The following is a 26,081-nucleotide window of genomic DNA, read 5'->3' as shown; positions in this document are numbered from 1 at the left end:
CCCCTCACTACCAGCTCCAACCTTACTACCTCTAGCTTTTTTTTTTCAGGTGCTCAGGCTCAAAGACTTGCATTTTTTGCACCCTTAGGGAAATACCCTCTCCTCCACCTCGCTTGCTCCCATTCACTCTTCTGGCACCTTTCCTTGATACCCTGATGACCGCCAAGGCTCTATTAAAAGGCTCCCCACCACAAACCTGGGCACAGTCAACGCAACAAACCTGGGCACAGTCAACGCAGTGCCACCAGCCCCGCCTTCCACAGGAGTTAAAACAGGCACCACCCAAGCCAATGGTCAGATCCCCCAGGCAACACAGTCTATGAATACTGCTCTCGGAGAAGACCGGAGACACCTTGAAACAACCAAGGACAAGAAGCCCGGCCTCGGCAGCCACGACCCCGGAGCGCCCAGGGCCCAGCCCCCTCCCAAGTCCAGCCTGCTTCCGCCCCCTCCTCCGGTGCGCCGGTCCTCGGACGTGGGCGGCAGCAGCCCGGGGACGCCCCCCAAGGCCAAGAGCGCGGCCGCTAGCTTCCCAGCCCAGCCCGACGACCTCCTGCCCCCGCCCCCGCCGCCACCGCCGCCGCCCCTGGAGGACGACGAACTACCCCCGCCTTTAGATACAGTATTGAAGTAGAATGCGCAAATGTAAACTTCCCTCTGTTGCCCAAGTACATTAGTAATCCTTAACCTGCACAGAATTCAGACTATCTGCGTCAATGTACTTATTTTTTCTGTGTATTCCCATTTCCATGGATTTTTATCTTCCCTTTCAGGTTAACTAAAATAATGTTTTTGTTCATTTATTTTATTATGTTCTGAACCATCAAATTAATAAAAGTTTAAAATGTTTTATCTGAAAAAAAAAAAAAAAAAAAGGCTCCCCACCTTTGAGGCCCGCCAACAACTCGTATTTCCATCACCTCGGTGACCACGCTGCGTAGTTTACGCACCCATCACCAATGTGTGAGTTACTAGACTGAGATTGCGACTTCTTTGATTCAGTAGTAGAAAAACGTCCACCGCTTACTACAAAGAGTAATTAGGGTAATGAAACAAAACGAAAAACTGGGCGCTGTCTCAGTTATCCTTTATTTGTAATTTACCCTGAATTACGCTGGGGATTCTTTTCAGCTTTTCCACTCCCTGCTCACCCCTCCAATTCGCGAGCGTCTCGGCGTAAATGGGTCACCATATCCTTTATAAAGAAAAATAAGCTCTGAGAAATTCGCTCGCACAGGAAAGCCGAGACGGCAAGCACGGACGAGATGGCCGCCAGCCCGACGCGGCCGCGAGTCTCCACCCACTTAGGGCGGATGCCTGCGTCACGTGACCCTCCCCTGCTTGGCACCGCCTCCGGCCGCAGAGCCTGACGGGAGACAGAGCGGCGAGCGAAGGCGTCGGCCATTTTGTGGATGTTTCCTGTGGGACGCGGTTGTGACGGTTGGGTCGGAAGAGTGAGCTATTTTTCACGTTGTTTTTTCCTGTTTGTTTTCTCCTCTTTTTGTCGGTAGAGCGCAGTTATGGGTCGCAAGAAGAAGAAGCAGCTGAAGCCGTGGTGCTGGTATCCTTTGTCGGTTTGAAGTCGAGGCCAAGCGGGGGCGCCGGTTAGTGATGACTGGCTAGGAGAGGCCTGGTTTCGGCCTATGGCGGAGAGTGGGATCTAGGCCGCGAGGTCGGTGGTTTGGTGGTTGGACTTGGATTTGTGAAGACTCGTCAGAAAGTAGGGGCCCTGGGGCGAGAGGCTCTGGCAGTTGTGGGTCGTGGGACTTAGTGACTCAGGAGGTTCTTGTTTTGGTGCGAGCGTTGACCCCCCCTGAGGCGGCTCGGACCCCATCACCAAGGACAGAGTCCCCTGAGGACTCTTCTGCCACTCTCCGTTGTTTTGTTGACGATTCCACAAAGGGACTTCGAGTATAATACGCTGATTGATTCTGGAGGATTAGGAGAGAGCTTCCGGAGTCTTGTCACCCACTTTCTTTTTCTGGTAGAATCAGTGGTTTCGTAAAGGCTTCTGTTAGTCAACCCTGATTTCGACCCCCCCCCCTCTTCCCCCCCTTTATATTGCGGGGGTGGGGGGGGGAGATCTAGCTTCCGCGTCTCACCCTCTGGCGCCTTAATCTTCGAGAAGTAACAGGGTGGGGTTACTTATCTTTCTACCTAGCTTTCTAGTAATGAAAAAATGCATTTTAGGAATAAAACGTGGCTTCCCCCCACCCCCCCCCCGGAAACGTTAATAAACTACGTTCTAGCTGTTTTTATTTATTGTCCTGTACCTAAAAAAGCTTGGCTTCAGAACTGAATTTATTTTTGTAATAGTTGAAAAATGGTTACAAGTTTTGTTAAAGTGCTTTTAGAAAAATATGATTAGTGAGTTAATGCTCGGTAACAACTCTTATGTGAGTTTAAATGAAACCTTTGGCAACGTAAATTCGGAATTGCAGGCAACTTTATGGGTTTTTTAGGAAATGGTTACTTTTACTCGCAGTGTAACTTATTTTCAGATCCCAAAGTAGTGTTAAATTCTAAATGTAAATTCTTAATCTGATTTTTTTTTATGTTCTCCTTAATCCTTGAAGTTTTGTCGATATAAACTGTGTTGTTTTTATTTAATAAACATTGATCCCTTGCAGTTAACGTGCGTTTGTAAAATGTTGAGAGATTGAACAAAAGTATATTTCACATAAATCTGGTAAACGCTGAAATTTGACAAAGCTATATGGCCTACGGTCTACGGAAATGTGTTTATTTAGGGTTGGTGAAGAGAGATTGTGGGCTTCCGGGACATTGAAAATTCCAAAATTAGTGGCAGGTTTATTTCTAGTTATATAATACCAAAAGCAGAGTTTATACAAAGTACTTTTGGTTTTAGCTATTCTCTGTTTTTAATGTTAAGTAGTGAATAGTATTCTCTTTAATTGCATATTTATTTTCTATAAGTAATGTTATTGTGCTATATTTTTGTACCTTAACAATAGTGATCAGGTATTGTAATAGAGATTTTGATGATGAGAAGATCCTTATACAGCACCAAAAAGCAAAGCATTTTAAATGCCATATATGTCATAAGAAATTGTATACAGGACCTGGCTTAGCTATTCATTGCATGCAGGTAAGGAGTTTTCTTCTCTTACTTAATTTTTGCTCTCTTGTAGTTTGGAAACAATATGGAGGAAAAACCTTGAATTTCTTTTTGAAACCCAAGGGTGTTTTTTGTTGTTGTTCATTGAAAAAGATTGGATAAGATGACCAGTTAATTTAAAAAAAAAAAAAAAAGGTTGTTTAGCCATGGAGAAAAGATAAACGATTGATTTTCTATGTTTAAAGAATTTTTATTAGAAATTATTGATATCTTCATCCTAGTTAGATATGTGACAGACTGAAATCACAAAATATTTCCTCAATACTTGGGCAAAAAAACAAAGATCAGTGAGTTAAATTTTGTAGGCAATCTGACCAGTTCTACTCCTGTAAGAATTAGTACATAATTAACTGCCATTACTCTGCCATTGAACGATTTATTACAATCCCCTTGCCTGCCTGGGGCTAGGTTTAGTTCCACCATTTATTCCATGGAAGGGTAGTGCAGTATTTCATTTAAAACTTACAAGTTTTATTTTGAAGATCTGTTTTATTCAACATTTCTTCTACTTTGCCAGTCCTAGAGCTGTCTGAATTTTTGCGTAATTGGACCCTAGAGAGGCGTGAGATGAAGGAATCCCCATTGGAAATTACTGTTGGTAGGAGGCAGAGAGGTAAATTAAAACAAGATTATTGCTTCCTCAAGCTTAAAAATAAGTTTTTGTATATCTTTCTCATTTCTATCAAGCCAATCAGTAATTTAAAAATCCATTCAGAAATCTAAGTCCTGCTACATCCACAATTTTCCATTGTGGCAGTCAGTGGTGGTTAATTGCTAAATCCTGTCTGACTCTCTTTGACCCCTGGACGGTAGCCTGCCAGGCTCCTCCGTCCTTGGAATTTCTTAGGCAAAATACTGGAGTGGGTTGCCACTTTGAACTCAGGTCTCCTGCATTGCAGGCAGATTCTTTACTGCTGAGCCATGAGGGAAACCCAGTCACTAGTTACTTGTGACTATTTTAAAAGAAATTTTAAAATGAGAAGTTAAATTCCTCAGTCGAATTGTAGTCACATTTCCATTGCTTAGTCCCATGTGACTGGTGGATGACTATTGTATAGTACAGATGTAGGACTTTACCATTTACGTGAGACAGCATTGTACAGTGTGTGAAGCACCATATATGTAGCAATGAATAAAATAGTCATTTTTGTGAAGTTTAGATTAACACTGAAGGAAAACAACCCATAATTGTTTACTTAGTCTTATGCTGATACATGATAGAGAACTAAAACTAGGTAGAGGGGAATAGGGGAGGGCCATGAGATAGTAAAGGCCTGAATGCCAAGCTGACATCTGAACAGAGATCAAAGAGGGTGAGGGAGAGATTCCAGGGAACAGCAAATGAGAAACTGTTACATCAGGAGTTATCATCCTATATTGAGGGAAGAGCAGCAATGTGCTACTTTATATAGGAGGTCTAGTTGGCTGCTGTATTTCTTTAAGTCTGAATGAAATGGGAGGTTTTAATTGAAGTGTAACATGTTTTGGTGTACTTTGGGTCATTTTGGCTGTAAGGTTGAGAATAGACTGTAGAGTGCAGTAAGACCACCTTAGTATTGGAGGCAAGAGGTGATGGTGACAGAGATAAGAATTTGTTGATGGGTTAGATGTGGAACGTGAGAAAGTGAGGGGTGGAGGATGATCTGAAGGTTTTTGGCTTGAGCACTGTGAAAAGTGAGTTGAATACAGTGATAGTCAATTGGCCCTTGGTATTTTGGTATCACTGTGGATTCAACCAACCACAGTTGGGAGTCAGTTGATTGAACCCTCAAGTGCAGAAATCCACAGATACTGGAGGGTGACTGTACTGTGCTATTTTATATGAGGGACTTGAGCATCCTTGGTATGAGATGGGTAGTCCTGGAACCAGTTCCTCCTCGATACCAAGGGATGACCGCTGATGTCTAGAAAGCTACAGGAAGAATAGGCTTAAGAGGTGAGAATACTAAATCATCTTATGTTTATTTTGAGTATTTTAGTGTTGAGAAGGTCTTACTGAATATCCAGATGGAGATGGCATATAAGCAGTTGAATCTGCGGGTCTATAGTTTAGAGAAGTTGGAGCTAGAGATGGAAGTTTGGGAGGATACAGTATAAGGATGGCTATTTTAAGCCATGACACTAGATGTCCTTAGGGAGTATAGATAGAAAAGAGGTGCAAGGACTCCACCTTGGGTGTCTCCCAGCATTTAGAGGTAATGCTGATTAAAATAAACCAGAAGGTTGAAATAAACCTACGAACATTGAGAAGATAGGAAAACCAAGAGACTAGTGCCCTGGAAGCCAAATGAGGTGTTTTAAGGAGAGAGTTAGGTCAAAGCTAGTGGTAGGTCAAGAAAGCACAGGACGAAGAGTGGTTTGATCAAAGTAGAGGTCATTGATTACTTGCCAGGAGTGCTTTCCTAGGATGAAGAAGATGAAAGGCTGATTGGAGTGCTTGCAAGAGAAATGAGAGGGATAGGAGAGGCACTGTTTCAGGGAGTTGTACTATAAGAGAAAAGGGAAGAAATGTAATGAAAGCTGGAAGGACTATTAGTAATGTCTTTAATTGAAATTGTCTATTTATTTAATAAAAAAGAAATTGTCTATATATTTTTATAGCAGCCTGTGACATAGGCATGGCAGTTAAATTAGACACATGCTCCAGTTTTTATAGATAAAAGATGTTTTTCCTCTCATTACATAGAAGCGTAATGAAAACTAGTTACTGTGTCTGTGGATGTAGCTATATTTCTTTAAACAACATAGAGATGACTTCATGTTCATCATCAAGAAAAGTAACATTCTAAAAAACTTGGGGGGGAATAATTACATGATTTATTGAGTAGCTTTATTAATGGATCTTTTTTAATCATAATAAGATAATTTCTAAGTTTGATTTGCATTTCAGTTTTTAAAATCTTTGAGATAACTCTTCTAGGAAGAAAAAAGTTTTCTTTACCTTTCTTCTGTTCTGTGAGAGTCTTAAAGGAAAAGAAAAATGTATTACTTGGACAACTGTATCAAAGTCATTCCCTTACCGTGTAAAAGTGGTTCTCAAACGAACATGCAAAGGAATCACTTTGAAGGCCTCGATTCATTGTTGTACTCAAGAGTTTCTGATTCAGTAGGACTCAGGTGTGCCCTGAGAATTTGCATTTCTGATAAGGTTCCAGTTGAAGCCAGTGGTCTTGGCAAACTACTTTGACATCCTTTAACCTAAGTTAAAACATTTTGCTGAAGGAACCAAGACTGACCAGGGTTTTACCATATTGGCAGAAGTTACTCACTGAGGGTTAGAAATGTTTGATCTAGCAAAGACCATACAGTGAAAAAAGGTCCTGAATCCTCAGTGTTATACAGTAACACATCTTAAGAACTTCTTTTTGTGATCAACCAAATACATTTAGAGATAGGGACAGGTTCTCTGCTATGGCAGTGTTAAGCTCCTCAGGTGACTCATTAGCTGTGGGTAATGCTAATTATAAGTGTCACTTTGTGGTTTGTAATTACTAGCTTGTCAAGTACATCATTGGAAATTTCACTTTATTCTGATAGTTAATATAATAAGGCTTCGTAAGCATTACTTAATTCAGACTTCCTGATTTGTGTAGTACTGTTACTTCATTGCTAATAATTCAAACAAAATTATAAGCTACATTGCCAAGTGCTTTTTATATACAGTTTTTTTTTTTTAATCTTAAAAATAACCTGAGAAGTTAGGTAGTAAATTAGGTGAAGTAAACTGAGGCTTAGGTCAAATGATTTGCCCAGACTCATTTGCCTAGACTCTCAAAAGCTGGGGGGTTGAATTCAGTCTCACTATAGAACAAGTTATTCTTTACCTTTATACTAAATGGCCTATGAGTAATTTAAAATTCTTTTTTAAAAAAAGACTTTCATGAGGCAGTTTTGTCTATCTAATGGAAGGCTTGTGTTTTGTTTGTGTGGATTTGTTTGTTTTTTAATTTTAGGTGCATAAAGAGACAATAGATGCAGTACCAAATGCAATACCTGGGAGAACAGACATAGAGTTGGAAATATATGGTATGGAAGGTATTCCAGAAAAAGATATGGATGAAAGAAGACGACTTCTTGAACAAAAAACACAAGGTAAATACTAAGGTATATGCTTAATAAATAACTTTCTTAATAAAGCTTCACTAATGAGAGTATTATTACTATTTTAAAGTATAAATTTAACGGTCGGTATTAGATCTATTTGGGCTTCCTTGGTGGCTCAGACAGTAAAGAGTCTGCCTGTGATGCAGGAGACCTGGATTTGATCCTTCGGTTGGGAAGATCCCCTGGAGGAGGGCATGGCAACCCACTCTAGTATTCTTATGTGGAGAATTTCCATGAACAGAGGAGCCTAGCAGGCTACAGTCTGTGGGTTCGCAAAGAGTCAGACACACTGAGCGGCTAAGCATAGCACCGCACGTTAGATCTATTCAGAATTCCACAGTTGTGAGGAGGTTTTTTTTTTTTTTTTTAAAGGGAGCTTACATTCTCTTTTTCCATCAGTTATAATTCTTCAAAACCTTACAATGAACATAGACCCTCACGTGAAAATCAATATTGATACAAATGTATCAAATGTACAAAACTGCAGTATAAATCTCTGGCTGCTAGCATGACAGTGAAAGTAACTTTTAGTGTTTTTTCAGTTTATTAATTTACATTTAAGAAAGCATGACACTAATATCTCATAAATTTTGATGCACCTTGAATATGCACATTAAAATCAGAATAAAATTTTGATACAGTCTTTACATGTACATTAAAATTAGAGCAGGAGCAAATATATTCCTGTGTTACACCACTGGGCATAACTGTTTAAAAGAAATAGGCATTCTTCCACCTAGAAATGGACACATGTTTTACATATATTTGTCTTATGTTTGAAATTAATAGATTTTGTTTTGTATACATGGTACTGTTTGGATAATTTCATACATTATTTTTTTGCTCATAACTGAATTCCAGGTAGATACAGCAAGTGTTAAGGCCTTTAAAAATGAAGGTACCTTGTTTAGATTTATGAAATCACTGGTTGTAAATTTTTTTTTTTTTTTTTTTTTTTTTGGTTGTAAGTTTTTAGTACTGTATTTGACTTGGTATTTGCAGCCCTCTTCTATCCAAATGATAGAATCTTCTTAATAACCTAAGAAATTTTTTATTTTGAAAAGCATTACAGGGAGGTCAGACCGCTTTGTCATAATTTACCTTTTAGAGTGGAATGGGAAGCTTGTTTGGTAAAGTATAGCTGATTTAGGAAAATGACTTTTGCCTGCCATAGAACAGGGAGAGGATGTTAACCTTCTTGCTTAATACAGATTGAAAAACCATTCAAAGAGTAAAGAACAGTGTTGGCCGAATTTTTTTTTGGGAAAAAAAAAATCTCAAGAGCTAGCTGCACTGAAATAAAGTTTATAAATGTTGAATGTCTTAGACTTGCTTTGTTTTTCTTTTTTTTACTCTATGGGAAAAATTAATTGAACCTTTTTTAGCAGAGAGTCAAAAAAAGAAGCAGCAAGATGATTCTGATGAGTATGATGATGATGACTCTGCAGCTTCGACTTCATTTCAACCACAGCCTGTTCAGCCTCAGCAAGGTTATATCCCCCCAATGGCACAACCAGGACTACCACCGGTTCCAGGAGCACCAGGAATGCCTCCAGGTAGCACCTAAGGCCTCTTACTATTTAACATTCTCAAGTCTTCATTGATACAGATTAAAAGTATTAATTTTTCCTTCTTAATTTTTTGTATGTTTTCTTTTTGGTGAAAATTCTTATTTATAGGCATACCTCCATTAATGCCAGGTGTTCCTCCTCTGATGCCAGGAATGCCACCAGTTATGCCCGGAATGCCACCTGGGTAAGAAAACTCTTAATTGACTTGTGAGCTGGTGCCTAGTAGTGATCTTTCTCAGCTTGGGTGTTTACATCAATTAAATGTTACTTTGTGGGGTGTTTTGTTTTGTTTTTTGCTTCTAAAAGGTATGGGCTCTATTAATTATTAAACTTATCTAATAAAGAAATCTACTAATAAATTTAAGGAATATAAATTTGCCTCTGAAGAGAATAGATTTTTGGGTTTTAGGATAAATGTAGGCAGCCATCTGCTTCAATTGCATCTGATGTAATTAAAGTAGTTGGTTGTAGATTTGAGTTTTTGAGATTCAGAACTGTCCATGACACTTTGTAGTTGTGACAGAAGCAAACTCTGTAAATGATTTGTCAAATCTTCAAGAACTAAAATGAATATGAGGTGCCCGTGCTCATCACTTTTACTTAAAAATATTGTTGGATGTGAAAGGTATACAATACACTTTCCCACTGTATTTTGAAAATCACAGTTAGATTTTGATTTTGTCATACATTTTCACAGATTGCATCATCAGAGAAAATACACCCAGTCATTTTGCGGTGAAAACATGTAAGCATCTCATTCATAATGTAATTCAGGAGGTATAATCATAATGTCATTTTTTTGTGTGTTTAATGGTATCTATTCAGTTGACTTCAAAACTTTTCTAACCTTCCTCACTAAAACTTCTAAAATTTGCAAACTGACACAGATCTCTTAAAGGAGGGAACTAAAAAACATCTGAGGAAATAGTAATAGACCCACATAAATCATTTTCTAATTTTGTAGCTGTTTTCCCCAAGCTGCTAAAAGTTATGAGACTTAGTAGAGAGGGTTGATATTTAAGAAAGAGTATATTCTTTTGTGAAATTACATGCTCTATTATGGAAAGTAATTGAATTTTCTTTAATAAAACCTATATATAGAAGTTATTCTGTTTAAGAATCCTAAATCAAAAATTCACAAAACTTGTAATTTTTTAAGTGAATTGGACACTGATATTTGAAGGTGAGCTCTTCTAAGGAAAGGAAAATAAATATGGGTTGTGCTTTTAAGTCCTGGTTTAGTGTTAGGAGCTTTCTACATAAAAAGTAGAGACTGTGAGTTTAGTTTTGGTTATCTTTCATTTTGATGGTAGTTCATGTGTGCCCATCCCCCAAAAAAGAAAACTCTTCACTCCATAGAATACACTTAGTATTTTTTCTTTTTGGAAAAAATCTGACAGCTCTAAAATGGAGGGTTCTGTTTAAGGGGGGAGGTTTTTTGGTTTTGTTTTTGTTTTTTAATTTATATTCTGTGGATATATTCCAAGTGAGACAGAAAGTGATTTTGTTTTCCAGTTAACACATCTTAGATAAGGCCTCTTGTTTTTAAGAAGAGTAAAATATTTGTTCTCAGTAACTTTAAATGTATTAAAATGTTCTTTTAGCAGACACTGAATTTTTTTCCCCCTATTCTACTGGTAAACCAGAGTGTTTGCTGGGCTTTAGGGGATTTATTTTGATAGGATTGTTTTTAGTGTGTTGTATGTTCTTCCACTTTGATAGATTTCAGTATTAGAGGTCAAATTCAAGTCTTTATTGTTGTTTCAGGCTTTTAGCTAGAATATTTTCTAATGTTTTATGCTGTTAATTAACTTTAGTTGTCTCTTGAAATTTGCTTTCTAATAGAATGATGCCAATGGGTGGAATGATGCCACCTGGACCGGGAATACCACCTCTGATGCCTGGTATGCCACCAGGTATGAAATGTTAGACAATTTCCTTTTTAATATGACAGGCATGTTTTATTCTTAAGTTTTTTGAATAACAGATTTATGAGCATTGGTACAATGTGATTTTAAATTTTCTATAGGTTAGCAACTTCTTTTAAAATTACTGTGATTTTATTTGTGTGTGTGTGTGTGTTTTTAAATAGATAGTAAAAGTAGTCTTCAAAGCAACCAGAACGAGTCATTGAGCTTGTGACTTAAAGAGTGGTTATATATATTAGGAATATTTTAGACAAGTAGTGGAGACCCTTAGCAAGTAACAGAAAAATCCAACCCTAAGTGGTAGATTTGGTGACTATGGTAATAAAGAACCCATACTTTCTTAAATTTGCCACTTTGCCAGCCTTAGCTTTTGTCCCTCAGACATGTTACTCGGTAGTTCCAAGATGACTCAGGCAAGAAAGGATGCTTTTATTTCTTTTACTTTATGGCAAAGTAACTTTCCCAGAAGCTCTTAGCCTCTTAGATATCATTTGCCAGAAAAAGGTCTAATGGACCCCCTAGGTACAAGGAAGCCTGCAAATTAATTAAAATACCTTGACTTTTTAGTCTATAATGTGAGGGGATGGGATTTGGTTAGCCCAGGAAATAAGTGCCCCAGAGGTTTCCATGAGACACTCTTGACCTGTTGCCTGGTTTTTTAATCCTAGCATGTTTGATTTGCAGTCCGTAACAGATTCACATGTGCTCAAGTGATAATATAAAAGGAGCAGGAAAAATAAAGCGGCAGCAAAATTTGAATCATAGCTAGCGCAACCATTAATTTTTAGGCAACAGCTTCACATACATTATGATCTGACATAACTTTAGACCTTTAAAGGAATAAAGAAAAATAACCTGTATTCATTTGCTAATGGGAAGTCAATAAAAGTTTGTTACTTTGAGGCACTTGAAAGAACGGCTAGTGGTGCATTTAGGGAAATGTATGTATTATGAGTATATGACCTATTAATAGTTTTTATTGCAGTTTGCATTAGAGTTCTGGAAACATCTATTAGATGATTGAAATAATTCTATATGTTTGAAAATTTTATTGCATTAGTAATATCAATAGGCCTAATTGTTGCTCTGCCTATATATAGGTTTTCTCGTGGTATCTTATAACGTCTAAAAATTTTAAAGAGGAACAAAGTCATATAGAAAGTTGGAGGCAGAGTTGTTCCAAGTGGCAAATATCTACGTTCTCTGGGTTTCTTTGAGTTCAGGAGTCAGGAGTTAGTAACTTTACAGTATAGGGGTTTTTGTTTTGTTTTTAATTGGCTACGAATTTTTTTAATTCTCTGCAGGTATGCCCCCTCCTGTTCCACGTCCTGGAATTCCTCCAATGACTCAAGCACAGGCTGTTTCAGCTCCAGGTATTCTTAACAGACCACCTGCACCAACAGCAACAGTTCCGGCTCCGCAGCCTCCAGTTACTAAGCCTCTTTTCCCCAGTGCGGGACAGGTAAGGCGAAATTCTTGAAAAAGGAGTGCATTAATATTTAAAGGTAAAGTGCAGTTTACTGAAATCCTTCAGTTTGTCATAGGTTATTTAAGTAGTTCCTAATCTTTTTAATATAATTTATTAATTGTACTAAGGAGTGGCCTATTCTCTCCCATGTTTGCACACATTGATTTTCTCTACTCATAAAAGATAACTGAAACCAGAGAATAGTGTTGTATGTTTTTTTTCATAATAGTTAATGCTGGTTATTCTTCACTTCATTAGAAATGAAAATTTAATCTTTGGGAGCGTATGGGAGTGTAAATAAAAATATTAAGAACTCCTCTTTTACATAATGAGCTCTGGGTAGAATGAAACCAAAGACAAAAATGTGAAATCCTGAAACCTGTAGCAAATTATTTTTGGGCTCTTCCTTTAATCTAGAATTGTTAAACAATGTTGCACTGTTGTAGGAAGGGCGTCATTTAATGGATTTTGACCTAGTCAAACTGGTATTTCTACTGTCTTTTTTCTACCGCTTGCCAGAACTCAGAAGCAAAAAATTATTTTATATGTAGTATGTATGTAATGGTTGTTACCCAGTTTCATTCTGAATTAGGCAGGTGTATTTAATTCATTTAGAATTCAAAAGATCAGGATGTATGTTATGTTCTTTATTGTTCACCTTAAAATGATCCATTAGGAAAAAAAAAAAAATGATCCATTAGATGTTTTCTTTTTTTCAACTTTTTCCTATTTGTAGTTGCTAAATTAACAAACATTACTTTTTAAGTGCCTTTTAAAGCATATTAACTTATGTTTTTGAGATTGGGGGTGATCTTTTTTTTCTGAAAGATGTTATTAAACTTTTGGCAAATATTGTTACTGAGAAAATTAAGTAATGCATCATAATTCTCAGTTTAAGGTATCAGTTTTGAAATACCATAGTGCAGAACACCTTAGGTTTAGGGGGAAGAAAAAACTATGGTTAATTAGATTTATTGATATAGAATTAAAGTTTTTTTTAAACTCATACTGTCACTCTGTTTATTGTAAATGCATTAACTGCCTACCTCTCTATATAAAACAGTTTTGATTGCATTGTATTTTGCATTTAAAGAAATGCAATCTATACTGAAAAAAAAAAGTCTACCACATGGCTTATTTTCACCCATTTGTTTGGAGACTTTTCATTGTTTCCTTTCTTTTATGCTACAGATGGGGACACCTGTAACAAGCTCAAGTACAGCTTCATCCAATTCAGAAAGTCTGTCTGCATCTTCTAAAGCTCTGTTTCCTAGCACAGCACAAGTACGCAGGAAGTTGCAGTTTAAAATTGTTAAAATGGCTTTATAACTTAACCCTTTGGACCCTACTTAAAAAATTAATCTTTTCCCAAAAATATAGTATTTAATTTTTTAAAAATAAATTAATGGCTTATAAATCAATGGTATTTGAAAATTTGAACCACATACTAATAGAAAAAAATGTACCCCAAACTCCTATGGCTCTAAAGGGTTAAAAGCATGTAAGCAGTAAGTGCATTATAGTGGCCAATGGTTAGCTTGATGCATGATTAAGCTATTCTGTTTTATGCTGTTTAATGCATCACATATAACATAAGGAAATTTAGTACTCTGCATTTGGTTCTAAAAATTGGCCTAGTTTACATGTTTTAGATGCATAGTGTTACAGAAAGTAACAAATTGATTACTGGTAACTTTATACTTAAAAGCTCTACTGAACCCTTTTGTCCATCATAATCATACAGACATTGTTAATTGAGCGGACATTGTATTACTATATAAAGAATACTTCTGAAGGCCATATCTTTAATGTGTCACCATTGATGATTGTTTATGGTAGGCTTAGTAACTGAAATTTATGCAAACATATTTTTGTATTCTATAATTTGACTTTTTCTTACTTTTTTGTTTGGTAGATCAATTTTTTAAAAAGTAATTTAGAGTAATGAAAATTGAACATATGCTATTTCATGATACAATACAGTATTTCATCAATTAGGAATAATACAAAGCTTTGTAAATTTTTGGTGAGGAGATATATGCTGCCTGAGAAATTACGTAAGCAGTCTCGTTTCTTGTTTCCCCTGCTGTGTTTTAGTTGTGCTTTGATTCAGCATCTTTCATTATTATATGTTATCTTAAATTTTGTGGATTGATCATGATGTTAACTTAGTTTCCATTTAAAATTTTGTCCCTTATTGAATGTTAATGTATTGCTTTTAAGTTAAATTGGTAGTAGATACATTCAGTTTTGAGGTTTTATTGATGAAAGATTGTTTTACAGGCTCAGGCAGCTGTCCAGGGACCTGTTGGTACAGATTTCAAGCCCTTAAATAGTACCCCTGCAACAACTACAGAACCACCAAAGCCTACATTCCCTGCATATACACAGTCTACAGCTTCAACCACTAGTACAACAAATAGCACTGCAGCTAAACCAGCAGCTTCCATAACAAGTAAGCCTGCTACACTTACCACAACCAGTGCAACCAGTAAGTTGATCCATCCAGATGAGGATATATCACTGGTAAGTTGTTTACAATTTTTTGAAAAAGTTTTAATTTGTGTACCAATGGTCTTACTATCTGATTGAATGCTAAGTGATTTTTACCATTCAAATTTATTTTTACCGTTCTAACTTCACAAAACAAAGTGAATATTGCATATTTTGATCTTAGATGCATTCCCCCTCGCCTAACACTATGTCTAAAAGAAGGTAGTGAGTTCGGTTCTTATTCTTAAAAATTAGTTTAGTTGGACATAAACTTGTAAATGAATTGAAGAAGCAGTTAAGTGTGAGATAGAGTCTGCAGATTGCTTACTGTACATACACCTTCTCCATTACACAGTTTCTTGCTGAAGCAATTTATAATTCCTGGAAAGTTGTTCAAACATAACATACTTGAAATATAAAACTAGGTGACGTTTCTTAAGGCATCAAGGTTTTAAGTAGTTGGATTGATTTGTGTTGTGAAAAGGTAATTGGAATGTAAGAGTACATTTAAAAATGATTATAAGGACTTTAGTTTCTTGCCTTCATGCTTAACAACTCTATGTGTTCATATGTTTCACATCTCACATATTTTTATTCCTAGGAAGAGAGAAGAGCACAGTTACCTAAATATCAACGTAATCTTCCTCGACCAGGACAGGCTCCCATTGGTAATCCACCTGTTGGACCAATTGGAGGTATGATGCCACCGCAGCCAGGCATCCCACAGCAACAAGGAATGAGACCCCCAATGCCACCTCATGGTATTCCTCTTTTTACATTTTTTTTTATTTAGTGGCTTTTCTGAGTGTACACATAAAACAAATTTATATGCAAAATGCATTACATTTAAAAGTATGGTGCACAGACTGAATCTTTTTTGTGTGTTTTAAATGTGTTTTTTAGGTCAGTATGGTGGTCATCATCAAGGCATGCCGGGTTACCTTCCTGGTGCTATGCCACCGTATGGGCAGGGACCGCCAATGGTGCCCCCTTACCAAGGTGGGCCTCCTCGACCTCCGATGGGAATGAGACCTCCTGTAATGTCGCAAGGTGGCCGTTACTGATCTTACTTCATCCAGTCTAATAGGTTTGGAGATTAAACCTTTTCTCAACTTGTGCTGTTTATATAGCCAAGCTTCCGTCAATAAGGCGTCATTGTGACTTTAACAAAAACATTATCTTCCCACATACCAGGAACTATTGGACATTTATTTTACATGGGAAAATTTATTTGGAATAATAAAGCAGGAACTTTTCCTGAAGTTGCAATTTATACTGTATGGCTTCTTTTTCATGTTTCATCTAGGTTTTTAGAAGTGAAGTATAGTAAATTTGGTTCGTTATATTGTGAAGGCGCTGGAATTACATGAACATACCACCTTAATAAAGGCAAGTTCTGTAAGCTTACATTGCTATTTGTAAAGTTATGCCTTCACAGCATTTCAGATGCTGTTGGACTTCATGTCCCCAACCTAGCTTGGTGAGGGCTGTAACTGTCTCCAAGTACCTGTACATTGGAAGTCTGAATGTGTAACAATATTTAATGTATTTAGAGTTCCTCATGTTGCAGGGTTTAAGAAATCTGACCCTCCAAGGTCATGTGACTTTTCTGTACTGTTAAACTTCATTGTAATAAAATGAGAGAAAAATTTATGCCTTTTTATTCGTAACCCAGCTGTGGACCACTGCCTGAAAGGTTTGTACAAATGCATGCCAGAGTAGATGTCCACATAATAAAATTCGTAGTTACCAATGCAGTTTTGATATATCATTGGATTCTGTCATTGAATTGTAGGTTGTTCGTTAGCTGCATGTTTTTAACTGGACAGTATATGTGGTATTGTATGTTAATCCTTCAGTTGACAAAAAACTTATATATATATATATATGGGTCATTATATGAGTATGAAATCTTTATATTGTGTCACCTTTCCACCCCCTTGCTGTCAGTACATGTTAGATATAGAGACTTAAAATGTAAATCCTAATATTCCCTTCTTCCTGCTGCTGATGTTTAGAGCCTAGTGCCAGACCCATTCATTTCCTTTAGATTATATTTGAAACTGCGGTACTGAGTGGACCTCAGAAGCTTTTCAGGTGCAAAATTCTAGAAGCTTAGGTGCATGCAGTAATAGCCTTTTGTGCTGTTAATGACTGGTATGTATTCTAAGTGTAATTATGAGAATATAAATGTGCCTCTGTTAAGATGGTTAACAGATGGATTTGAAAATTTTTATTATGTTCCTGGAAGATTTCATTATTTCTTTGATTAAATGGCTGCCTTCTGTTATTAAGCCTAAATGGCTTTTTGCTGTTAACCTTTTCATCCTTGGAAATTTGAATGTTAAAACTCTTCTATGGAGAACATTTCTATAGAGATGACTGCTATTATTCAGTATCTTGAGTTGCAAGTCTAATAATAATAGCTTGTTGACCACTTTTTGGCATCTATTTTTAAATCTTTTGTAGAGTACTTTTATGATTATTTAAGTATCAAATGACCTATACAAAGTATAATTATTAATATTATGAACTCAAGTTTAGTTTTCTTTATAAAGTTAAGACAGCTAAGAAAATAACATTTCTCTATAACCTTATGTGGAGGTGTAGGTATCAGACAGAATCTGAAGTTTTGTTTAAGAAAAAAGTTTAACCATATAACAAAATACTAAAGGATGTTTTAATTATAAAAGAGTCTGTATATAAGTGACAAGTAAAGTCATTGATTTAAAGAAAATGCTAAGTATTACAAAGCTGAGTGCCATTTGTTTTGCTCCAGTGGTGTTATAGCTCCTGTGCTATTTATCACCAGGAAAGCATTTCTTTCTCTACCCCTTTTCTTAACAAACACTTGTCTACCTAGATAGTTTGGAATTATCATATACTTCTTAGATTTGGCAGTACATATATCATACTGCCAAAGAAAGACCTGTGTTGAGAATCTTTAAGGTCAAGATGGCATAATTTAAATTTAGAATTGTTAAATAGGAAATGTTTTCCCAAACCAAGTGTCTCCCAAGCATTTCATGTACAGGGTTATCAACAACCAGGAATGGATGATAGCAGTGGGGCAGAGGGGGCACAAAGAGGGTAAAAATGGGTTAGTAATATTTCAAAAATTTTGCAAAGCTTCATTTGCATTTAATGCAAAGAGAACCAATATATTGAGGTTGCTTTCTGAGATCTATAAGGAGAAAACATTACTGCTTTTGAATAAGGGGTAGAACTCTATAAGTTATTTCAAAGTGTTAGGCACAGCACTTAGACTTAGGCACATCATCTCTTATGTTTGTATGTATATGGCTCAGATGGTGCCCATTTGGTATATTTAATGTATAATTTGTGCATGCATCAGAGCATAATAAGCTTCTAGAACATACTTTTTACCTAATTGCTTCTGGGGTCCATATTATGGTTCAGTAATGAGTGGAACAAATTATGTTGAAGTAATTTTAACTCTTTGACTTAACTTTCTTAAATAATGGATGGAGTTCAGTTTAAGTAAACTTCATCTGCCCTCACAGAAGACAGCTTTGGGGACCCAGTTATATACAAGCAGGCATTGTGATTAACATAATTTAGGAGGTTGTCAGATTAATGAGACTGCCAGCTTTGGCTCTAGCATACATCTGTTGTCACCACTTGGAAAAAAAAAAAGAACCACCATTTTTGTCTGGCACTAGTTTCTATTATGTAGCTTTTACTACTGTATGACAGTAACAAGGCCAGCAGGTGAGGATCAACTTTTGAGTGACTGCTGGAATATCATTTGACTTGAATACTTACTGTCTTAGCAATCTCTCACACATTTACAAATTAGAAATGGGGTAAATATTCTTTGAGCCCTCCTATTCCACTGATCAAGTTACATAATTGAACTTAAACTCAGTTTAATTAAATTTAGTTATTTGTGGGGATGGGGGAGAGTCCCAATAAAAGTATGGACTCAGAATGGAATTACAGTGGACAATAGATTTTTTTTTTAAGAGCTACTCCTTTTTTCCTATGCTTGCTTGATCATTGGGATTTTTTTTAATGCATGTCTTTTAAATTAATTGGGTAATGTTTTTCTAAAATTAAAATTTTCTTCTTCCTATAGCCCTGCCATAGGACAGGCTGAGGCTGAGTCTCAGTGTTGCCCTGTTCAGTCTGAGGCAAGTGGGATTTATTTTATTCCTTATAGGGGCTTTCACAGCTTTATGGCTGTTGGATATTCATGTCCCCAAACTTGCAGCAAGTTTGGTGAAGGCCCCTAAATTTAATTAAATTTAGGGTTTTTATACTCTCTTGGCAGAGAAGGCTCTATATTAATATTCACGTTTGACTGTGGTGTTAATAAACAAAATATTTGACATGTAATTTGTGTTACATAATACTTAACGGCCTCAGTAAAGCTGGTATTACTTGTATTGAACTTCAGTAAATTGACAAAATTTGACATTGTTGATTTGGAGGCTTGATATGTTTCATTCAAATTTTCCCTTTTACTTTTTAGGAAAATCTGACTGGTTATTTTCTCCTCAAACTATTAAATTTAACCTCAAGGATAAGTTTAATCATTAGACATGCCACTGGATAGTGAAATCTGCTTTTTTTAATTGCAAAGTTACGTATTGAAGGTTGAAAAGCCATCTGGAAATGCTTGTGATTTTTAATATATATAAATCTCACCACATTAGAGCAAATGTTAATGTAGAGCCCTGTGAAAAGTGGGAAGATGGTGTGTATGTGTGGTATGTATGTGTATACACTACACATTTGGTAAAAAAGGTTTGGGTATTACGACTTACAGTATGGGTGATTATTTTCAAACAGCCAAACTGAAATTGTATCACATAGTAAAGTTAGTATATTGAACTGTGGTTTTGGAATGATAATTTTGAGTTTCATTTTTATCTCTACTGAGCAATATTTGATGCAATATGCACACACGAAAAGCATCTATGTATGTTTCCAACCAAAAATTGCTTTTATTTGGTTAAGAAAAGTATTTATGTGTATATGTTGTAGGGGGCAAGGGGGAACTGGAAGAGAGGCCAAAACATTAACTTGGATTACTTTTGTTCCTTCCTGTGTTAAAGCCATCGTTCTATGCAGATAGCATTTTCCTCTGAACAGTAACAGTTAACGTATAGTACAATGTTTAGCAAACTCAGGCTTGTGTTTTCTATGTGGTTTTAATTCTTGGAAGCGTAAAGAAATACACATTCAGTGAATTCCAAATTTTCACGTCTGTAACTAGAACATATGCTTTTCTCTGTAACTGAATCATGGAAAGAAGATAACAATGTTCGAAAAAAGAATGTGTCACCACAAAAAAATTCCATTGGAATATTTTACTCCCTGCTCAATAATTGCACCTTTTAAGACTCCTTAGTTGGAGGTGCTTTCTGTTAAAGCCACCACTGCCCCAATATATTGAAATATTCAAGTGTGAAGTTGCTTGTCCCATTTCTAATAGTGACCATTGAAATAATTGAAATATACTCAAGCATATTTGAGTGATGGGGTGGGAGGGATTTTCTAAGGGTGACATAATTTATTGGAGGTGATAAGATGTAGGTTCTTTGAGCTCTGTAGTTCTGTGATTCAGACAAATAACAATTTTAAGAATTACTTAACTCTCAGGTGTCTATCATGTCCACTGGTAAAACTTGGTAAATTACTGAAAGGAAATGTTGAAGTCACTTATTTTCTGAGATAAAATTTTGTTTAAACTGACACTTGTGTTGGTTATGAGATTTTTTTAAAGTAGGAAACATGTAACCTAAAATTTGTGTAAATCAGGTATGTCTTTTTTTTAAGGTGGTATTTATCTACCATATTGAATAACTTTTGTATGTTATTCCAAAATGAAACTGGTTCTCTCTCACTTTTATGGAAGTCTTCTAAAAGAAAGGATTCATTATAAGACTATTGACTATAAGGCAGAGTTTTGTAAGTAAACATTCTCCCAATTATACTTCTGCTTGCAATCCTCATGATTTGAATACTAGTGTAGGTTACTCCTCTCTTAACCTTCTTTTTCAATATTTTATTTTCTGTTACCTGAATCATTTTAATAAATAACCATTTGTTTTTATAGCATATAAATCATCTAACATTTCTGTGTGATTTTTTGGCAAAATAAGCAGCTACTTATAGTGTTATGCACGTATTGGATATTCACAATTTTGTGGTTAAAATATCTCCAATATTTCCAAGTGTTTTCATGTTTTTACTTGGCATTTTGTTGGAAAATACAGCTTTTAAAAGAAACTAGATTCTTCAGTAAGGCTTGGAGAAGAATTGCTTTTTTATAAGCATTGTTTTTCCTGACCTAGGTTATACACTTCTGCATAGTAATTTGGCCATAAAAGGAAAAACCTTTCATTTTCTTCCGAACTCAAAAAAGAATAGTTTGAAACTCTTAAACTAGTTTGAAATTATTGAACCCTTTCTCTTTAAACTTAATTAATCTCATGTACTCTCAGGGGAAATTATACTAGTCAGGATATAGAAGTCAATTTAAGGTAGAAATTGGAGACCCAAAGTCGATCTTCACTGAAGCTAGTTTGAACTATTTATTTCTGTTTGACGCAAATTGAACTTTAGTATTGTAAATGAAGACTGGTTCATAGGTAGGTTCTTTAGGAGGCAAATAACCACCAGCTTTATTAAGAAAATATGTTTGTGTATTGTAATTTTTGTCAAATTAACTGTAGAGAAAATACATGTGAGTAAACTGTTCTAACAATTGATTACTTGGATCTCAGCCATTAATTCCAAATACTGTAGTGCTATGTAAAGTTGTGATACAGCACAGCTTCAGTAATGTGCTGTGTTGGGTCAGGGGTTTTTGTAATGCTTTGTGTGTAAAAAGGGGGAAGTACTTTATTGGAATTTTCTAGGCCTTGTGGCATTCTTACTGTGTCTGGGTTTTATTTTTTAACCATTATCATAGTTAAGAATTGTATGTTTTGGTTTAATTGTATGTTCAGTTTTGGTTTAAATATAAGTAACTGGCAGTGAAATTCATTGATGCCCAGCTTGGATAAAAATGAAGAATGTTGTTTACCCAGCTTACTACACAAGAGACCAGTAGTGATTATTTGGGAGAAGCCATTGTATAGTGTTGTTAGACTTTTTTAAGATGTAAATGTAACAAAAAGTGACAGCATTCTGGCCTTGGTTTACATTCATTATGAAAGATTTCACCAGATCATTTATTACAGTGTAGCTTGTTAACATTTTATTCATAAATAGTTTGGTGGTCAGTCAAAGATGAAAATAAACAAGATTTGCTGCATCATTTCCCAGTTTCTATTAATAAAACAAGGCTGCCTAAGTACCCAAGTGGACCAAGAAAAGAGTTCCTAAGTTTCTGGACGTCTGAGTTAGAAAAATGAGATATTTTAGTTATTGAGCAGAGCCTTCCCTTTTAGTTACTAGCTTGTTACTATACTTGTAGGAGAAGCAATAGAATTTACTTTTCTGCCCAGGTTCTTAAAATTGAAAATCTTCAGTATAAGGAAATGAAATCAAGTATTTTAAAAGTTGAATTTTAAAATATCCAAGTTTACCCTTTTAGAGTAACCCGTGTTTTCGTAGTACACATACCAAAATAGTTTATTAAAATTGAGATGTAGCCAAGAGATATACAATATTAATAACTCATTCTCATAAGATCACTCTAAATTTAATAGCCAACATAAGGTAATTTTTTAAGACATAGGGAAAAAAATTTTTAACTGTATTAATGTCAGACTCTGAGGAAATTTTATGCGCATTGACTTTTTAAACTGAATTGAACTCCTCAGTTTAATACAATTTGTGTTTTTGTTAACTAGCAGCAGAATTTCAGCATTTGCTACTTACTGGTAGAGAAGAAAAATCCCACAGCCCTGCCAGTACAGGTTAGTTTAATCTGTAAGTACCTGATGTTCCTATTTTTTTCAAACATATCCATATAACCCACACAAGGAAGAAAGCTGTGCAGTTATTAAATGTGAGTATAATAGAGATCATTGAACACTTTCACACACACAACATTTGGGCCAAAGTAGCTGTAGGTTCGCTCACCTTAGCTGTAATAAAGGTGTAATACTGCTCCTTTATTATCTGGTTATGACTGAACCTAAGTAGATAAATTGTACATAGGAGGAAGACAGTGGAAGTTTCAATTGGCTGTATGCTCATGTTGGTATAGAGAGTGTAGGTGTTTGGCTTCAGGGTCTCCTACTTAAGCCACTTCTGTGGTGGAATTCATACTTTTTTAACTTTTTAACAATATGAATCAACAGACAATAAGTCACATTTCCTCACCTCTAGCAGTGATAAGCTAGAAAATGTTTTTATCTTTTTTGTACACTATAACCTATTCTGTTGGTGTACCACCATTGTGGGTTTGTTTTATTTTGAACTAAGAGTAATTTTTTAATGACCAAATGAATGCTGACTATCAGGAAATCTAGACAGGTTTCTTTGTGCATTCCTTTTGAGGGGCAGTGAGGACATATCTGTTTGTGAAAGTTACATTAAAGTTTTTGTTAGTTTCATTAGTTCTACCAGGATTCATTGTCAACTTGAACCATCCTTCAAAGATTTCCTTTAAGCTTTAAATATTATGCTTTTGTGTTAGTAAAAATTTTAAATACTGAGGAGAGAAGAAGAAAGTGTACAATTTAGTTTATACAAGCCTGAACCATTCTCCAGTCTATGGCTTCCTCTTCACCTTAAGTGTAAAGTTATATAATAATGGGACAGTGTTCGTAAAACTAGCTGATCTTTTATTCCTATTAAACGGGGATGGTGATAAGCCACTGAAAACAGATCATCTCAATGTTAATATGGAAGTCATGTTTTCAGTTAAGTGTTTTAATGACCTTGATTTATCAACTGATAATATTTTTTATAAGATATTCACTTGGCTTTTTATATATAAAATTGCCTAAGGGCTTAAGTTTCATTGCCTTTCACAGTTTAATCTGTATAAGAAATGGTGTAGATACAGTGGAAATGGTTTTCCTTAAAACCATCTCTTTAAAGCTGCTTTGCTGGTGAGTACTTGCTATTTTATACTTCTATATATTACTCTTTTTCTAAAGTTGGACACTTTGATGGCAGTGTCTTGAGTTTCTGTGTTCTTCAACTATTATCTGAATCAAGAGTGTTAAGGTGATTAAAGTTTCCTACAGATTTTTTTGTAGTTGACAGAAAATTTTTTTCTCAGTGCTTTTTGATTGCCATTTTGCGTAGGTATAAAATTTAAAGACCAGAATTTCTGTCCAGCGATTCCTGAACAGTTAACTGAGAGTAGAGTTAAGGAAAGTTTGCCCAAAATGGTCATGCAGACTAATCACTTACACAGAAGTCTCTGAGTGAAGCTTGAAAATTTCAAATGTACTCTTAAGTCATTCTAACCTTGCATGAAAAGCTTTGGTTGGACTACTGATTTCTGGGACTGTGTATACCAGTGGAAATTAGCCTGAGTATATTTCTAATTACTTGATCCCTGTTTGATCATTGTAACACATGGATTTTTTTTTTCCCCTTTAGCTTTTAGTCACATCCTAGCTAATGTCAGTATATGCTAAGGATGTTTTTAGATTGTTTTTCCTGCTGTGATCTTTGTAAGTCAGTAATAAAGAGGCATCTCTTGCTTTTTAGTATGAAGAGTGATAATCTTCTAAAACCTGAAAATTGATATCTGAGTATGTGATAATGGTGATGTATTGTTCTAGATAAGCACTAAACAAAGTGTGGACCCTCAATTGATGTCTTTAAGATTTAAAGTGAAGTATATTTCTAAAGAACTCTGTCCTTTCCTAGCAAGGATAAGCAGATGCTGAAAAGTCGGTAAGTATGTAACTTTAAATGCATGTAATAGTTATGTGAATAAATAGCTAAATTTCCATGGTTAAGGTAATATCTAGACATGAACAAGAATTCTTGAATATCCTTTGCGACTTAATGTGTCTAGCACTTTTACAAATTTGTGTGCACACTGATTAAATTGAAAGGTTCCTTACTTCTTTGTCTCTTTTGTTTTTATTTTTATGGTGCTTTACTAATTTCATATTTCACACTTTTTTCAGAGTAGAAATAAGTGGCGGGTAAAGAATATCTTCAAGGAAGAATTATTTAAATGTCCCCATCTTAAAACCCAGTGATGACCTTCTGTTTACCTTAAGGCTTCTGTTCTTTCAGCTCCAGTTAGATCCGACAGATAATCAAAAATGGGAATGAAATCTTTGTGCTCTTTCTGGAGTATTGTGGGAATCATTGTATAATAGTAAAATGTTACTTAAGGCAACAGTGGATTTTCAGGGAAGCAGTGTTTTTTAAATGAAGAGAGAAAGGTGGTGAGATTTTGGAATCTCCTCCCTGGTACACCATTGCTCTTAATAAAAAGAGGGTAAATGGAGGTTCAAGGGAAAACATTGAATTGCTGCAGCAGGGAAGGTGATTTACATCTGAACACTGTGTCTGCTTTCCAAAGTGATATATAGCATTTTGTGATATGGTGCAAGATCTCAAAGGGGTGGGGAAAACAGGTGGGTTCCCTCCATTCTGTCTCCAGGCTTCACTCCAGCACTGTACTGGCAAGGAGGGAAGTGAAGAAGAGCAAGTCATACAAGGGATATGATGGTAAGAAGAACCTAAACAAAACAAAGGAGGATAAATGCTAGTCCATGTATATGATTAAATGGTCTAGCTAAACAACTTTTGACTGGTAGCATAATTTTTAATCTAAGTAAATGAACTTAATGATTTAAAAGTTGTGATTTAAATACTAGCTTAGAATTTTTACTGACTTTTATTTATTTATTTTTTTCCTGACTTTTAAAACTAATCAAAAAAGGAAGACGCTAGCAATTAACACTAGGATTTGCAGGGCAGGGGGGAGGTGGGTGGGTATTTCTAAATTAAAGCTTTCTTGCATAAGTAATAGTGCGATTTGTTGCCTTGGGGTACCACTTGAAAGCTAGAGCATAAGAAAAATGAAATGGGTGACCACATTTATAGTGTTTATATTAAATTTTAGCCTACTGGTAGGGTTTGAATGGAAGAGGTGATCCCAGATATATGTGTGTGGAACCATATAATTGGAGCTCACAAAAAGCCTTGAGTTTTTGAGGGTTTTTTTCCTCCCCTCTTGAGTTTGTCTGGAAGTGTTTGCAAGGCTTTGAAAAAGCCAGAACTACCATTTGGAAAATGGTACTTTATTTTCAGATATGAAACAAGTTTTGGGTTGGATCTTCATTTAAAGGGGGAAGGATTTTTGCTTCTGCATTACTAAAAGCAAGTGTCTTTTTATTCCATGGTAATGATTGACCATTAACATTTGAGTGTCTGTTGTTTACAAAGATTAATAAAATTTTTCATTTCTTGACTAA

At 35.8% G+C, this 26,081-nt stretch overlaps 1 protein-coding gene across 10 annotated transcripts; it reads left to right on the top strand.

The window, feature by feature from the left end:
* Nucleotides 1-1,369: 1,369 nt before the first annotated feature.
* Nucleotides 1,370-26,081, top strand: ZNF207 (zinc finger protein 207). 10 transcript variants are annotated; one of them, XR_011492121.1, is made up of 14 exons: nt 1,370-1,561; nt 2,983-3,109; nt 7,093-7,231; nt 8,629-8,799; nt 8,923-8,998; nt 9,512-9,559; nt 10,660-10,730; nt 12,047-12,204; nt 13,402-13,494; nt 14,494-14,736; nt 15,305-15,464; nt 15,607-15,790; nt 18,803-18,857; nt 22,536-26,081. XR_011492121.1 is itself a non-coding variant. In XM_070478708.1 (13 exons), exons 1-12 carry the CDS (start codon nt 1,521-1,523, stop codon nt 15,765-15,767), a joined length of 1,488 nt encoding a protein of 495 aa, XP_070334809.1. In that variant the 5' UTR covers nt 1,370-1,520; the 3' UTR covers nt 15,768-15,790; nt 18,803-26,081. The 10 variants fall into 10 exon arrangements, 8 of the variants coding, with proteins under 8 accessions (XP_070334809.1, XP_020754277.1, XP_020754290.1 ...); XR_002314701.2 differs by having other exon boundaries at nt 22,533-26,081; XM_070478708.1 differs by having other exon boundaries at nt 18,803-26,081.

Source organism: Odocoileus virginianus, chromosome 17, assembly GCF_023699985.2.
Source record: "Odocoileus virginianus isolate 20LAN1187 ecotype Illinois chromosome 17, Ovbor_1.2, whole genome shotgun sequence".
Classification (NCBI taxonomy): Eukaryota; Metazoa; Chordata; class Mammalia; order Artiodactyla; family Cervidae; genus Odocoileus; species Odocoileus virginianus.
Note: the sequence above shows the minus strand (reverse complement) of the source record. Positions and strands in the feature narration are given on the sequence as shown.

What these genes read in the sequence shown, in the direction of transcription:
- ZNF207 (XM_070478708.1), top strand. Translation starts at nt 1,521, where the DNA reads ATGGGTCGCAAGAAGAAGAAGCAGCTGAAGCCGTGGTGCTG. An exon ending in AGCACCAGGAATGCCTCCAG is followed by an intron (nt 8,800 to 8,922) that starts GTAGCACCTAAG and finishes TCTTATTTATAG; the next exon opens with GCATACCTCCATTAATGCCA. An exon ending in TTTTCCCCAGTGCGGGACAG is followed by an intron (nt 12,205 to 13,401) that starts GTAAGGCGAAAT and finishes TTTATGCTACAG; the next exon opens with ATGGGGACACCTGTAACAAG.